At 34.8% G+C, this 14,706-nt stretch overlaps 1 protein-coding gene across 1 annotated transcript in view; it reads left to right on the top strand.

The window, feature by feature from the left end:
- UBR3 (ubiquitin protein ligase E3 component n-recognin 3) overlaps positions 1-14,706 on the top strand; it is a 119,370-nt gene that overhangs the window by 67,803 nt on the left and 36,861 nt on the right. The window contains exons 27-31 of the mRNA XM_082313627.1: positions 177-310; positions 3,744-3,854; positions 6,034-6,234; positions 7,059-7,195; positions 12,817-12,902. Of these exons, the coding sequence (XP_082169753.1) occupies positions 177-310; positions 3,744-3,854; positions 6,034-6,234; positions 7,059-7,195; positions 12,817-12,902 (669 nt within the window). The remainder of the gene's footprint in view (positions 1-176; positions 311-3,743; positions 3,855-6,033; positions 6,235-7,058; positions 7,196-12,816; positions 12,903-14,706) is intronic.

Raw genomic sequence — 14,706 nt, 5'->3', positions numbered from 1 at the left:
TTTATGTACAAGTGCAAAAGCACAACTTTCAGTATTTAGTATCTTTAATAATTTCTTTACTGTTTAACATCAACAAAGCATATTGTAGTTACAAACTAGAATTTCCTGATTGTTTTCTTAATTGTTTAGCATATAGTTACCCATTGCATTCTTTATTGCTTCTTTTCTTCATATAGTGTTGGGACAATGCTGCAATAGCACTGAGCCAAAGAAACTACCAACTACTGAAGAGGAGCAAATATACCCTGGGGATACCTGTGCAGCACTGCATGATGTGAGGCTTACAACTTTACAGCAATACTTTAAAGATGTAAGTACTTCATATGAAAAATAATACCACTTACAAAAAATTTGTGTAAAGAAGTAGATGAAATTACAACTTAGATTCGTCCTAGTTTCATTTCTACGTTTAGTGAACACTTCATCATCTTGCAGGAGTTACGAAGTGTTTACATTTCATAGGGTCCTTACTTTGAAATAGCGTCTGGCTTTTCCCTAGTTAGATTTTTGGATTCTAGTGTATCTACAGGCTATATAGTCATTAAATATCCATGCAGATGTTCTCTAGAAGAAGATATTTCACAATTCAGTGTGAGCACACAATTGAGATGTGGTTTTGCTGTCTTAGGTATTACTTTCAAAACACCAGTTTTCTTGTGGCCATTCAGAAAACCTGATCAAGGAATTACTCTTAATTAGTTAAAAGTATTTTTGGCAGCACAGAGTAAGTAGAAAGAGTTATTTTAACCTGTAACAGTTTTCTGAGCCACTACAGAGAAGGGGAGGATGAGTGGATGGGAAGGAGGGGGACCAGCAGAAGACTTCACTCTCTCCTGCTGAATCCTCAACTCTGCACATTACTGAAGTTCAATTTTACATTAATTGATACGTTGGTTTCCATTCTGCAGTTCTGTTAGCTGTTCCAAGCAGAGTTTGGCATTGCTTCACAAAGCCACGTTACAGCTTTTCATATTTAATTTTGAGAGCCAATTGTTGCTTAAGAGGACTTGTTCAGTTGTAGACCTTTGTGGAAGTGCTGCCTGTGACTTTCCTTGCTAGTGTATAAAAGAGACGTGTAAGATAATAACATGTGTTCTGAGAAATCATTCTGAAGGGAGAAGAATATGTAACCTGTGACCTTAAATTAGCTCCTATAGATGAGTCCCAGGTGATATACCAGCTTTTAGGCAGATCTAACTAAATAATCAGCCTTTAGAAGCTTTAAAGAGGAAAAATTTTTACTCTGACACAATTGCTAGCTTTCTGATAATCTGTCATCCACAGATAATTGAAATTTGCCAGCTGCAACCAAGCTGCTTATGTAGAGTAGATTAATTTAGAGTAAATTTCATAATTGATACAGTTTTAAAAATTGGGCAATGCTTTCAGAAAAGCACCTTCTCCTGAGGCAAATATTATGCATTTCCTTGCTACAAAGTAAAACTTTTAAAGATGTAAGCAGAAAATTATTTCTAAACAAAAGATGTTTTAGTTCAGAAAGAATCTGTGGGCAAGCTTTTCTTCTTTTGACATTGATGATGTTTGTTTATTGTTTCAAATAGTTAATGAATATTTTTTCCTACTGAAGTGATTAAAAACATTGAAGCAATACTGTAGCTTTATTTTTACATGTTTGCATACTACAAATGGAAGGCGTTCCAAGCAAAATGTTACTCAAAAACTTGATCTCAGTGAAATGTATATTTCCCTTTCTGTGCAGTAACACTACCAACAGATTAGTCTAAAATATACTGTAATGCAATGAGCAAACGCATCCTGCTTTCAAAAAATCCAGTCGTGATTCAAACATTAGTTGAATTAGCTATTTTTGCTTTCAAGTTTCCAGGTCACTACTGTGCTAAAAAATGTCTCTGCATGAAAGAACTAATCCTTAAATTTCTTTTGGCATAAAAATGGAAACATCTGTTAGTGTCTTGAGCATCTTGTTCAGCTGAGCTAAGCAATAAGAAGTCATTTTGTTTATCAACTGTGTCCTTCCCAGTAAGTGTCCTTCCTCTAACAACAGATTTCAGGAGGCAAGAGAATAATTTCACTTAGATGTGAAAATTTTAAGTTATGAAGCATGATCTAGCTTATCCTACTAGAAGAAAAAAAAATATTCGAAAGCTACATGCTATATACAGATTGGGCAAAACAGGGCAATTGTCTCCATAAAAATTCCTTCTGCGCTTTCTTAGCTGAAATTTGATGCTTGCTGTCAGTGAGGAAGTAGAGTTCTTGCCCATTAAAGGAAAAATCACTGAAAGTGATTATTTTTAATATGGAGAAGTATGACTAAGGATTAGGAGATAAAACTACATGTACTAGATTGATAGGACTATTATCAGAGTCACACAGTACTCTGTATCCAATAACTTGATATAGGTGTGCTCCATCCCAAACCTATGGCTTGCATTTGAATCTCCTTTATTTCTGAACTCCAGAATAATAAAGCCTTTCTGCAAAGGCTTTGGGATTGGGTTTTTCTTTCTTATGCACATGCTACTGAGTAGTCTCATTAAATACATGCAATAAATAATGCTTTTCCTGAAGGAAACATTTGTCCTGTGGGGCTTATCCAGGTATATCATACGACCTTACTAGTAGTGCAGCCTACTAAATTATGCAGGAACCAGCAGGAGAAAACGTTTTTCTTGTTCTGTGGCCTGAGAGGGTCATAGGACATTATGAATGTCAGGTTGAGACAAAGTAAATAGGAGCATGTCTTGTAGCTAGAATTTGTAATTTTGTTTTCATTTCTTGCTCAGATGCAGGAAAAAAAAAAAGAGATGCTAGGACATCCTCAGAAAATGCAATGTCAGAGTTGGTTATTCACAGTACCCTGGTTTTGCGTCATACGTTAAGATGGTTTTAGGGTGCGTCTACACTAAAAATTGTTTTCCAATTCTGGTAGCCATATATCTTTTTCTGTTCTTTAAATGTATAACCAGAATGTACATTTCAATCTGTGTATGATTTTTTTTTTTTTTTTTTTTTTGAGAAATGGAGATTTAATAATTAGACTGACTTATAGCTAGGTATTCTGCAAGAGAATTTTCTAGAATTCCTTATCATAACGTTTTCAGTTCATTATTTTCTGAGAACTACCAGTGAAGTACCTTTATTTTTGACATGTGGGCTATAAGTGCAGTCTTTGAATAAGGCCAATGTTTTCAAAATGATCTAGTATAAAACTTAATTCACTGAGCAAGTATTTGTTCCCTTTTCCCTTTATGATGTGTTGTATACGATATTGTTCAACAGCTCCTTAAAAGCCCTAAGTTTTTGCACTGAATTTTAATGATAAGTTGGGGTTTAATTATATAACTGTGATCTTGTTATTTTGGTTACGTACTAAACTGAATGAAACATATTGAAGCAGTATATTGCCATTGGACATGGGATAACTTGTACTGTTGGAACAGACGGTAGAGTTAGAGCCATCTTCATGCTGTAGTACAAGAGGTTCTTTAAAGAAGTCATTATTTTATGAGACAAGCACTGCAGAATTTTAACTTACATGTTTGGCTCTTTGTTGGAAAGAATAGCATAATGGCAGACATGTAAGTTAGGACAAGTAAATACTTTATAAAATAAAATTTTTCTTTATTTCTACAGCATGTCTTTCAATTAGACAGCATGCAAATAAAAATCTATGTATTTTTAAAATCTTAAAATAAGTTGTGGTAAATACTTTATATATATTGTTGTTCTTTTTTCTTACTGTTTTTGTTTTGTTTTAGAGTTCCTGCCTGCAGGCCGTGTCAATAGGCTGGGAAGGAGGTGTTTATGTACAAACTTGTGGTCACACTTTGCACATAGATTGTCACAAATCTTACATGGAATCTTTACGGGTAAGTAAAACTAAAGGTCATCTTTTTTATTTGGATCTCAACTGTTCTTTGTGAAGTCAATTGGATTTATGCTGTTCAATTCAGAGAAAGAAAGAGTGAGTTTACATGAATGGACAAGATGTTTTTACTATGTTTCAAGAACTGTAGGTACTAAATCTCTTATTACATCTTGACATTATTAACAAAAGTACTTTGTTTTCAGTTATTCTGAAATGTCAGAAAAAACACTTTTTAAAGTATTTTAAAGACTAAATAGTGTTCTTAAATCACTTGTGTTTTTTTTTTTTTTTTTTTTCTTGTGTGCATATATAGGTAAAGCATTTCTTACACTTTTCATTTCTGTTTCATAGATTCCTGTTTTGATGTTTAACGTGTTAGAAATTACAGAGAAACTGAAGAAAGAATGAAAGGGGAATTTTACAAATCTAAACTTGTGGGTTTGGTTAATTCCTAATATGAAAATTCAGTGACAAAAAGTTAGATTTTTATCTCCAGTTATGTATGGTATATGTTATATATATATACATGCAATTTAGAGAAATGAGTTAAAACAGTTTAACTCTTGTGAATTATGCTTCCCCCCCTCCCCCCCCACCCGGAAAATACTATTGGGAATTTACTGCTATATATGATTTCAAAATACAGTTTGTTAGTTAAGCCTCACAAATTGTCGGCTAAAAAAGACATCCTTATTTTCACATGGTCTGAGTAAACAGGGGAGTGTTCCATTGATGTTGCTGGCCTCCTTTGCCCCTCTCAACCTCCTGCAGCCCAATTGCAGATCTTCTGAATGGCACAGTAGATTGTTATCACAAGCTCAGCAGTGGTAGAAGTCATTAGATTTTAAGCAATCACTTCTTTCTGTATTATTTATTGTAATAAAATAAAGACTAAGTGATGACTTCTTGTTGCATATGAAACTGCTTTTTTATTCAAGGTTACTTTATGTGATATTTCTTTAGTTTTATTTTTTCATGAGTTTTGTTGATTTGTTTCCATTTTGAGAAAAAAGATGAGCAATGCTTTGTATTTTTAGAATCGGCATTGGTCATACTGTGAAATTTACCTCTAGAGAAACTGGAAGCTGTGCCACCTTTATTGGATCCCATGATGAATTGTGCTTTTCCATATGACTGTAAAGATGCTTTCAGGGGTGATTGTGTCATCAAGATAATATAAGTAAAATCTGTGCTTTTGTGGTAGAATCTAATTTTACAGAATTTTGGAAAAGTAATCTTTTGCATCATATAGACACTGTTAACTATTAATTCCATCTCATTGTGTTCTTGAATATTTCTAGATTGTTTAAGTGAACTTTTGATCCTGGCATGTATTACTACTACCTAGATGAGTGCATAATAATTTTTACTATTCCTAGCATTCTTAGTACTGAAATAGTTTATGTAGACTTGTGTTCATCTGGATAAAACATTTATTGTTCCATAGTACAATCAGAGATCAACATCCAGAAAGGTATGTAAAAGTAGGCTCACCAGAATGCCTCAGCATTCTGGGCTGATTGCTTGAAGTTTAAATTACAGTCACTATTAACTTAGCAGTTCTCGTTTCCCAGGAGTGGGAAACTGTTGAGGCAATTCACGAAGCTGAAGCAAGGCTGCTTGCCAGTAACAGGAGTACTTGGGAGATGCCCCCACTTCCCAAACGCGTACTTCTGTGTCCATTTTTTGGTTCTTCGTGATAAAGAAGAAATAATCAGGGGTTTTGTCATGCTGCACTCCAATGGCTACTTGATTAGGTTTTTCAGCCTGTACTACTTCTGAGAAATATCTTCAAATATGTCTCATGCCTGAAAATAAAATTGCCTTTTGATAAATTAAAAGATGTTATCAAGGGAGTCTCAAACGTTTTTGGGAATTGCTAGGAAGAGACAACACATGTAAAATGTTCAAAGTACCCCATTGAAGTATTTCTAGTTTATTATGGGGATATTGTTGACAATGAAGAGTACTTAAAAATTAGGAAAACTAGTTGAGTTGGGGGATTGTAAGATAGTGAAAAGGTCGTAACTACTAGAGACTAAAATGAAGAGCTATTCCAATCATTCTTTCTTTACATTTTTTGGTTTTAGAGTTAGTTCTTTAGCTATACACCTGAAATATCAAACTAAAAATTATAATCTTTTGCAAATTTCAGCTACATCTTCTTTATTTTCTTTTAGAATGACCAGGTCCTCCAGGGTTTTTCAGTGGACAAAGGCGAATTTACCTGTCCCCTCTGTAGGCAGTTCGCTAACAGTGTTCTTCCTTGTTACCCTGGAAACAACGTGGAAAGAAGCCTTTGGCAAAGTCATAGTAACAAGTGTATGCAAGATCTTGTACAAGAGGTGGAAGATCTTCAAGAACAGCTGGGAACTTTCCCAGTAAGCATCAGTGTAAGGCAGAAAGATCCTTGTTAATTTGCCTCTATCTTTCAGTTTTTACATTATGTTGCATTTGTGACCTCTTAGAAACTCGACAACCTGCGAAACTTCATTTTCCTCTGATATGGAAGATAGCATACTATTTTTTTTTCATAACAAGAAATTTAAAAGATTTGCAGCACTTACTGCATTACCTACTAAAAATAAACAATTAAAAAGCTATGACAAAATGTGATTAATACAATTTTTTATGAAGTACATTTTCACTTCTCCATAGTAATTTACATAAAATTGAGTCACGTAATATAAAATTCATTTATCATTTCTTTACAATGTTAAAACAGCAATATCCCTGTAACTGGAAGCTATTTAAAGAATGTCTATTAAGAACATTTTAAGGTATGGATTATTTGTTTTACAGAAAGAGCAGTTTGCAGGTGCTTATGTATTACAAAGCTTCATGAGGTCTTTCTGAATTATAGAATTAATTCCATTAAATTTTGTTAGCCTTCCAGTCTTGATGGAGATACTTTTTGTTATTTTCATGTATTTGTGAATGCCAATATACTTTAAAATAATGCAAGCAGTGAGATTCTTGAACTTAGGAGATGGACAAAATAGCGATGTTTTCATATTCAGAGCAAATCAGAATAACTTTCAGAATACTATAACACTTCTGTGAGAAAGAATATTGGCTTTTAATGTGTATTTTTTCATAACCTGCAAATGTGTTTTTATAAATATGGAAGTGCTACGCTTTGTGATCAGCTATTGCATTTCTTCCGGTAAAATTAACTAATCTTCTTTTGTGTCTTTATTCATAGTCTGAAACCAATCTTAGTAAAGAAATGGAATCTGTAATGAAAGATATAAAAAGTACCACACAGAAGAAGTATACAGACTATAGTAAGAGTCCTGGATCACCTGACAATGATTTTCTGTTTATGTATTCGGTAGCCAGGTGGGTACGTTTTTATATTTTTTTTTTCTTTTGTGTTTCTCACTAGTGGTATTACTCACCAGATAGTTTTCTTCTTTAAACAAAAAAAAATTCCATCCTCTCCAAAAAGTACTTTTTGAGTGCTTAGTACATCGAGGTTACATTTTCTGATTTTCATATGCAGGCATATGCAAGGTGGAAAGATGTGCCTTTCAGTTCATTTTTAGTATATGCAGCAGTGGCACAAAACCCGGAGAATGCTTTGTCTTCTGCTTGTTTAGTTTTCTTCTTTATTCAAGGTTTTGCTTATCATATATCAAAATTTTATATTAAATTTCGTTTTCTACCTTCCTTTCCCAGACTGTCAGATCTTCTCTACTACTATTTAGCAGAATGAGATTATTTCTATATCACTGCCATATTGCTGGTTTTTAAATCACAGGGTGTTTTTAATCTCTCTGTCAGACATTAGTTTTGTTTACTTAAATAGGGATCACAGAAGGAGCCTTTTCTGTATCAGCAGTCAGGAATCTCTCTTCATGTGAATAAGACTTCTAAAAAAGTGTCAAAACTACCAGCGTTATCTCTGTGATGTTTGATTCCAGTTTTATAGTTGTCAGTGTCACAGACACCATCTCCAAGAAAATCAAACAGTCCCTCCTTCCATCTACACCATTAATGTTAAGATGCTCGGAATGGTTAATCTGTTCACATTTACTGTAATGCAGGGTTTTCCCATAAGAAGTTGAAATACTCATTAAGCAAATAATTTTCTAAACTCTGACTTACTGAGGCCTGCAGGGAAGGTGCTGACTGCAGAGAAAGTGCAAGCATACAAGTGATATCATCCAGTAGCATTTTTTACCGCAGTTTCATAAACTCTGGTTGCTGAGTGTCTTTAGTATATAAGCAGTGGAAACATTCAAGACTTGGCTCGGTAGGACTCTGGATAATCAAATCTAAGGCTCAGCTTTTGACAAAAGGTTCGACCATCTGATCTCCAGAATTCTCTTCCAACCTAGGCTATTGTATAATTCTATTAAAAGAAATATCATCTGTATTCTTTAAGAGTATCTGAACTGTGCCTTGATTAAGAAGAGCAATTATATTTTATACACAGTAAGTTAAAAGGTTATTCTGTATTACTTTAAGTGGTATATGCTATACAAGGATAAATAATGTTGAGATTTTTAGCAATGATGTGTTTGGTCAATACAATTTAATATCCTTCCAGAAATAAAAAGGACTCAAAATTAATGCTTCACATATAAAAGTATGATTACTTGTAACAGTAAGTTGACATGCCATTTAAGGCACAAAAATGCTGTTATAATATATTTCTGGGTGTAATGTTATATAATTTTAAAGATGCTAGCTCAACCTATTTTAAATATATCTGTATTTTCTGATTTTTATATTAACACCCTCAGCCTGAGATTTTTGTTTTCATTCCAAGAGTTAAAAATACCTCAAACCAGAACAGCATTTCATTGCTGCTTGCACTGCTGGAGAGAGGAATCACGGTTGACCACTAGGATATGCCACCTGTACTCATTGTGACCTCTTCTTGTTAGATTAGACTGGTGTCAGCAATTTTGCATTTATCCATGGCTGAAGGATTTCAAGTGTTGGATCCAGCCTTCCATATTGTTGCCATAAGTCATAAGATCACCTATGAGGGTGCCTGTCAGATCAGCTACAAAATGGTTCATTTCTCTTGCCTTTCAATTCAGCAGTCCAGATTTACAGGTGTCTACTACTTGATAATTGCATAAGAACTACAGGTTAAAAAAAATTAAACTTCTAAAAAGACATCTGAATATAACCTTACAGTTTGTATTTATGGAAATAAATAGCTAAGTGAGCTGGTCATCTACCAGACTTTTCTTTGTATGATTTTAGTATGTTTTGTTTAATTTTAAGTATTCAAACAATGGACTATCCACAATTTAAATTACAGCCTGAAGTAACTTGCTTTCTGGAAGTTATTCCTGACATTCAGCCTGTTTCTTCCTTATTTCCATCCAATTCTTTTTGAGGTAGTGAACTCCTTGTGTTACTTACCAGCCAGTTACCTTTGAGCATTTCTATTTTCACATATTCTGAAACATTTCATTGGTTTTGGTCAGAACATCCACAGCTGTTAGTTATTTCTTCCTGGTATTTAATCTTAACATACAGATAAAGTGGTCAAGATGATAAATAGCCCCTGTTTAAATAAGCATTTGAATGCAATAATATTTTTATTGACTCCATATATTTGCAAGTGAATTAAACAGTCTTAATCGTCTTATAAGTCATGTTCCATTTTCAATCTGAAAATGACATCATCTGCAGTCTTCTTAAAAGATGCTACTTACAGCTGGAGGCCAGCTTTGAAGTGGATTTCCACATGCTGGAATGGGAATACTACTGGTTAAACAACATCTAGCCACTTGCCCCAGCGTATCCTTTCTGCTTCAGGAGCGCAGGAACTTACTTTTCTTACTTCCCTTTTGCTTACCCAGACAGATGTCACTGGTAGCAGAGAAAAGAAATTACAAGCAAATTCTCTACCACCTAGTGGGAGAGCTAGCCCGCGTCTGCTTTCCTAGCAAAAGAGGCACTCAGGGTCTTGGCATCCTGATTTGCCTGCATGGCTGGAAGAGCAGCTTCATAGCTACCTCTCCCTTTCCCTACAGTCTTACCTTGTTAAATTTATGCCCTTTTCGTATGCGTCCCTCCTTGTCTTTGCTGACATTTATGAGATTAGGATAGTGTGTCATTCACAAATCACGTGTGCCTAGCTTTAATTGTAATAGCTCCATGTTCATAGCGCTGATGACTGTCATTTGTGGCAGTATCATGGAAGACTGTTTCTGTATTGCATAGCAATAGATCTCGTGCTTTTGTTGGCTGTGTAAACAAAGCTTTTGGGTTTGCTGTCAGCTATGTGTAGACTAATATAAGAACCTGGTGTTCTTTCCTTCCAGTCTGTGTCTCAGTATCTGAGTTTTTTCATATATATGTTGTCTTTGTAAAGTGAAGTGGAAAAAATGGTAGTGCTTAAGTTTATTCTTCTGTCCCAATAGAAAAAGGAGGCCCATCCAAATATGTTCTCTTTCTGGAAAGGGCATTGCCTTTTTGCTTCCCCCTATTCTGTCCTGATATGAATTCTGAGAAATAGGCAATCGCCCTCCCCACCCCCAATATGTTCCTTTAATGGAGGCCCACAAGAAGGGATGAAGTAGGGCTGTTTTTTAATCGGGAGTCTGTACAGCTGAGCAGAATCCATCTTCTGAGTACTTTTCTGTGAGTGAGGAAGATAAAGCCAGTGTTCTACAAAATTTGTTGCTCCAATGAATGACGCAGAGATTTCTAGATAGAGGAAGCAGTCACTCATTTAGATTTTCTTTCTCCTTCTCTTTCCTTCATGTTGAGGGGGCTGAGATAGTAAAGGGTGCGTTCAGAGACCACTCTGTTCCACTCTTCTATCAGATGCCCCAAGCTTTTCTTTGTTGATGAGAGAACAGGCACTGAGAGCTCTGCTTTTCTTCAGTAGAGGGCAGATGGTACTCAGATCCTCAAGATAGAAGGGAACTTGAATTAGGGAGGAGATACACTAGTATCTTTCAAAAATTGTTTAGGGCTGTACCTGATGTAAAATATTTTATAAAGGAGAAGTGTTCAGTTTCACAGAAGATGCTTTCTCTACTGTGCACTTCTATGCCAAAGTTTAGATATGTTTTGAAAGAGATGTCCTAGAGGAAAAGGCTACTATTTACGTTTCCAAGAAAGCTGAACTATAAACTGCTGTCTTTGAGGAGCTGAGGGCAATGAAGAAGTGTGGGAGGTGAGAGTTGGTATGGTATGTGTGATGGAGCGTACGTTTCCAGAAATCTCTCTCCTTACATTCATTATAGCAAAAAGTACTATATAACACCTCATATGTATCAAGAAGAGTTTTTTTCAGAATTGTCCCTGAGGTTTGTTTTGTAAAATTGTACGTATTTCTTGGTGAAAGGGAAATTTAAGATTCCAGATCTGGAGAGTTGTTCTTAGACATTCAGATAGTGGTTTTGATTTAAATCTTAATTATCTTGGTTTTAATGGAAGGCTGCCATTAATTTTGTTCTACAAATTAGTTATCAGAAGGTTTGTAGAAATAAAACGTACTGATTTCCTTTATGTTCCCCTGATGAACTAGCACATGCTGATCTACAGTTGCTATTTTGTCCACTAATATGAAATCCCTGTCCCTGCTTCCTTGCTGGTAGATTTTTAGAAGTTCAGTGAGCACTGCAAATCGCCTGAAGAGTGGAAAATTCCCCTGTCACACAGATGCCCTTATCAGCAGCAACCAGATGGAGCTCTGAGCAGGCACATTATCAATGTTAAATTGCCTTTTCTGAGTAGAGAGGATTAAAGCATTCCTTCAGAAATGGGTGGCATAAGCTGCAAACTTAGGGAAAGTAATATTCTGAAATGTTACTATTTTAAAAACATCTGAAAGTATCTTAAGAAACACTGCATATCAAAATTGTATTATTCTTTCAACCTGATGGAACTGAAATTCTTAAAAAATAATTTGTTTTGAATGAAACAGTCATCCTGTAGTTTCCTCTTAAATATATTGTGTGGGGGTGTGTGTTCTTAGCTTAGATATATTTGTGCCTGAAATTCTAGAATAGATCTTAATATGTATTCAGTCGCATTATATTGAACCTAAAATTGTTTGATTTTTAGTTAAAGGACAAGATATGTTTAGACTGAGCTTTTCCGTTTCGATTGAATTAGCAAAATAACATTTCAGAATAATAGAATTCTATTCCTTTATTTTAATTAAAGGAATGTATGTTGACTTATTAAAACAAACTTTCAGAGAACATAACGTAAATTGTTTGCTCCAGGTCTTGGGGGTAAAAGATAATGCAGTACCAACACATCCAGTTCCAAAATTAAACACAGCTATCTAATTTGGCCTAAACAATTGGTGCCTAAGTATCAGATTGCAATAATACTAAGAAAGCAAGCATCAATGTGACATGCAGAGATTTAGTGACACAACGCCTGTTTCATGCTAATGAGCTGCAGTGAATACCAGTGCTTCATTCAGAATTAACCTCCAAGGCTTTTATTAACTAACTTATCTATAAAGGTCAGTGCTTCCATTATAATTTAGACTGTTTTCATACTTAGTTACTTGATGGCATATCCATTGTACTGTCTGTTTGTTTAAAGCAGAACAAAAGCCCTGCCAATAAAGAGAATGCTTTTTAGGCATATCTGATTGATTGAAATTTAGCCAATCTGTATATTGTCTTTTCAGATTTGCACATAAATTCCCTTATTATCAAGGAGTTGTGTGTGCATACAGAAAAAAGCCTCAGAATTAACATTTTTTTTTCATTTTATTTTTCAGTCACAAGTGTAGCAGCTCTCTTAATATAGTACTTGCCAATCAAAGCACTTAAGATCACATATGGCAATATCTTGGTAAAGTTTGTTTGATTTGGAGTCATATTTTGGCAGTACCTCACACTAAAGATTAGTTCACAGCATTCTTTTATTTAGTATGCACTGGGAGTTTGTGATGACTCTTTCGTGTCTGTAGAAGCTTGAATAATGCTGTTCCATTCAACACTGTTCCATTTTTCTTGCAGAACAAACTTGGAACTTGAGCTGGTCCATCGAGGAGGCAATTTATGTTCAGGAGGTGCAAGCACAGCTGGGAAAAGATCATGTTTAAGTAAGTTTTATGTTATGAAGTGCAATATAAATTATTAGAATATTGAATAAAGATGTCTTAGTTCTTTCTAACATTTTCTAAATTATGTCAACTTTTTACTTTTAAGAAACCTTTTTTCCCTGCCATAATGAGTCTTTGGGTTTTGTTGCAATTTGAGAAATCTGAAATCTAATTTGCACAAATTATCCATTAGAGCTGTTCATGTGTTGTGAGTATAATCTATTTAGAAATCAATTGTCATAGTATCCACGTAATATTTTTAAATAATTTCACATTTTTATGAGTAGAACTAGGAGTATTTTAAGGGTAAAGCAGGAAAGCTTTTTTCACCCTGGCTGCTGCTAGTAATAGTAAAGAAATTTGTTTCTCGGAGTGCTAATGTAGCTCAGGATTAGGTCTCATACTTAGAAATCTGCAGCTACCATGTCCCATGTCTTTAATTTCCCTAGTTCTTTCTCTGACAGGACAGTTTTGCAAATTTTCTTTGGTAGAAACTCTCAAATCTTCATTGTTCTGAAACCTTTAATGTTTGGCAAAAAAAGCACTTCGGGTGGACAGAAGTGCTTTTTTTCTTAACATAAAATCTTTTTATCTTTTACTGGAATATAGACTGTTAGGAGTGGACATTTTCTTTTGTCAAGAAAAATTGGAAAGCCTGCCAGAATACTAGTACTACTAACGCATGCTTAAATCAGGCTTATGCAGCAGTAGCAGCAGATTCAGTAGTGAAAATGTCAGAAAGCTTGCACCCACCTCTGCCTTTTGGTACATGATTTGTGGGCGATGCTTTCCTTGTCATTTGAGGTGATGAGCCACCAAAGAAATCCCATCACATGGTATGCTGTCCGCATCCTCTCTAGGATAAGAGCCTTCTGTTAACTGCCAGGAAATGTAGTTCAATTGATTTCCTTCATGTGTTCTGATTTGTGAAAAGTACTTTTAAACCCTAGTGTGCATTGTCTCCCCCCACCATCATTATCTCCCTTTCCCAGCAGAGCAAAACACCTGACAAATGCATGCGTTAAAATAACATTGCTAAATCAGTTTGCAAATTTGAAGCATTTAATAAAATCAAGACTCTATAGATAATTTCTACTCGGATTATGATATATTTTTAATTGTATGCTCACCTAGTAAAATGGACACTTTTTCTCCGAAGTTTAGCAACTTACTGGATGCATTGCCTGTTTCACAGGCATGTTATCTGGAAGACCATGATGAGCAGCTTAGGGTGGAGATTTCAGCTTAAAATATTGAAATAGTTAAAGTGAAAAAATTTATAATGACTTTACACATAATGAGAGTGTACCCTTGTTTTCACATGGTTTTAGTAGCCTTACAAGATCTTGGCATTTTAAAGTTTAGAAGAGTGTGTGCAGGGAGGTGGCCTGTAATCTGTAAGGTCATTTTTATCTTATTGGCAGTTTTTCAAAGTCAGGAGATTTCGGCTTCTTTATATGATTTTTTTTTTTTTTTTTTTAAAGATAACAGTGGAATGAAATACATTCGTTACATCTTAAAACACTGTGAAACGTTTGATGTCATATCAGTATTAAATCTGTGTTGCATGTACCTATTTAAAAGCTTTATATATATATAAAAATATATATATTAAAAAACCATATATATATAAAGATAATGATTTTTCTCATGTTGCTTTATCGCCAACTTATGTCAGTAAGTGCTGGAAGACTATGACTTTGCAGAGAACGATTGAACCACCAGAGTGCTGGGCAGCTTTCTTGGTGTACATCGGTATAGCTCCATTGTTTCTATTTAAACTATATCAATTGACACCAAGGAA

Source organism: Platalea leucorodia (genome assembly GCF_965183815.1).
Source record: "Platalea leucorodia genome assembly, chromosome: 5".
Taxonomy (NCBI): Eukaryota; Metazoa; Chordata; class Aves; order Pelecaniformes; family Threskiornithidae; genus Platalea; species Platalea leucorodia.
The sequence above is the reverse complement of the archived record's forward strand: the minus strand, read 5'-3'. Positions and strand labels throughout refer to the sequence as shown.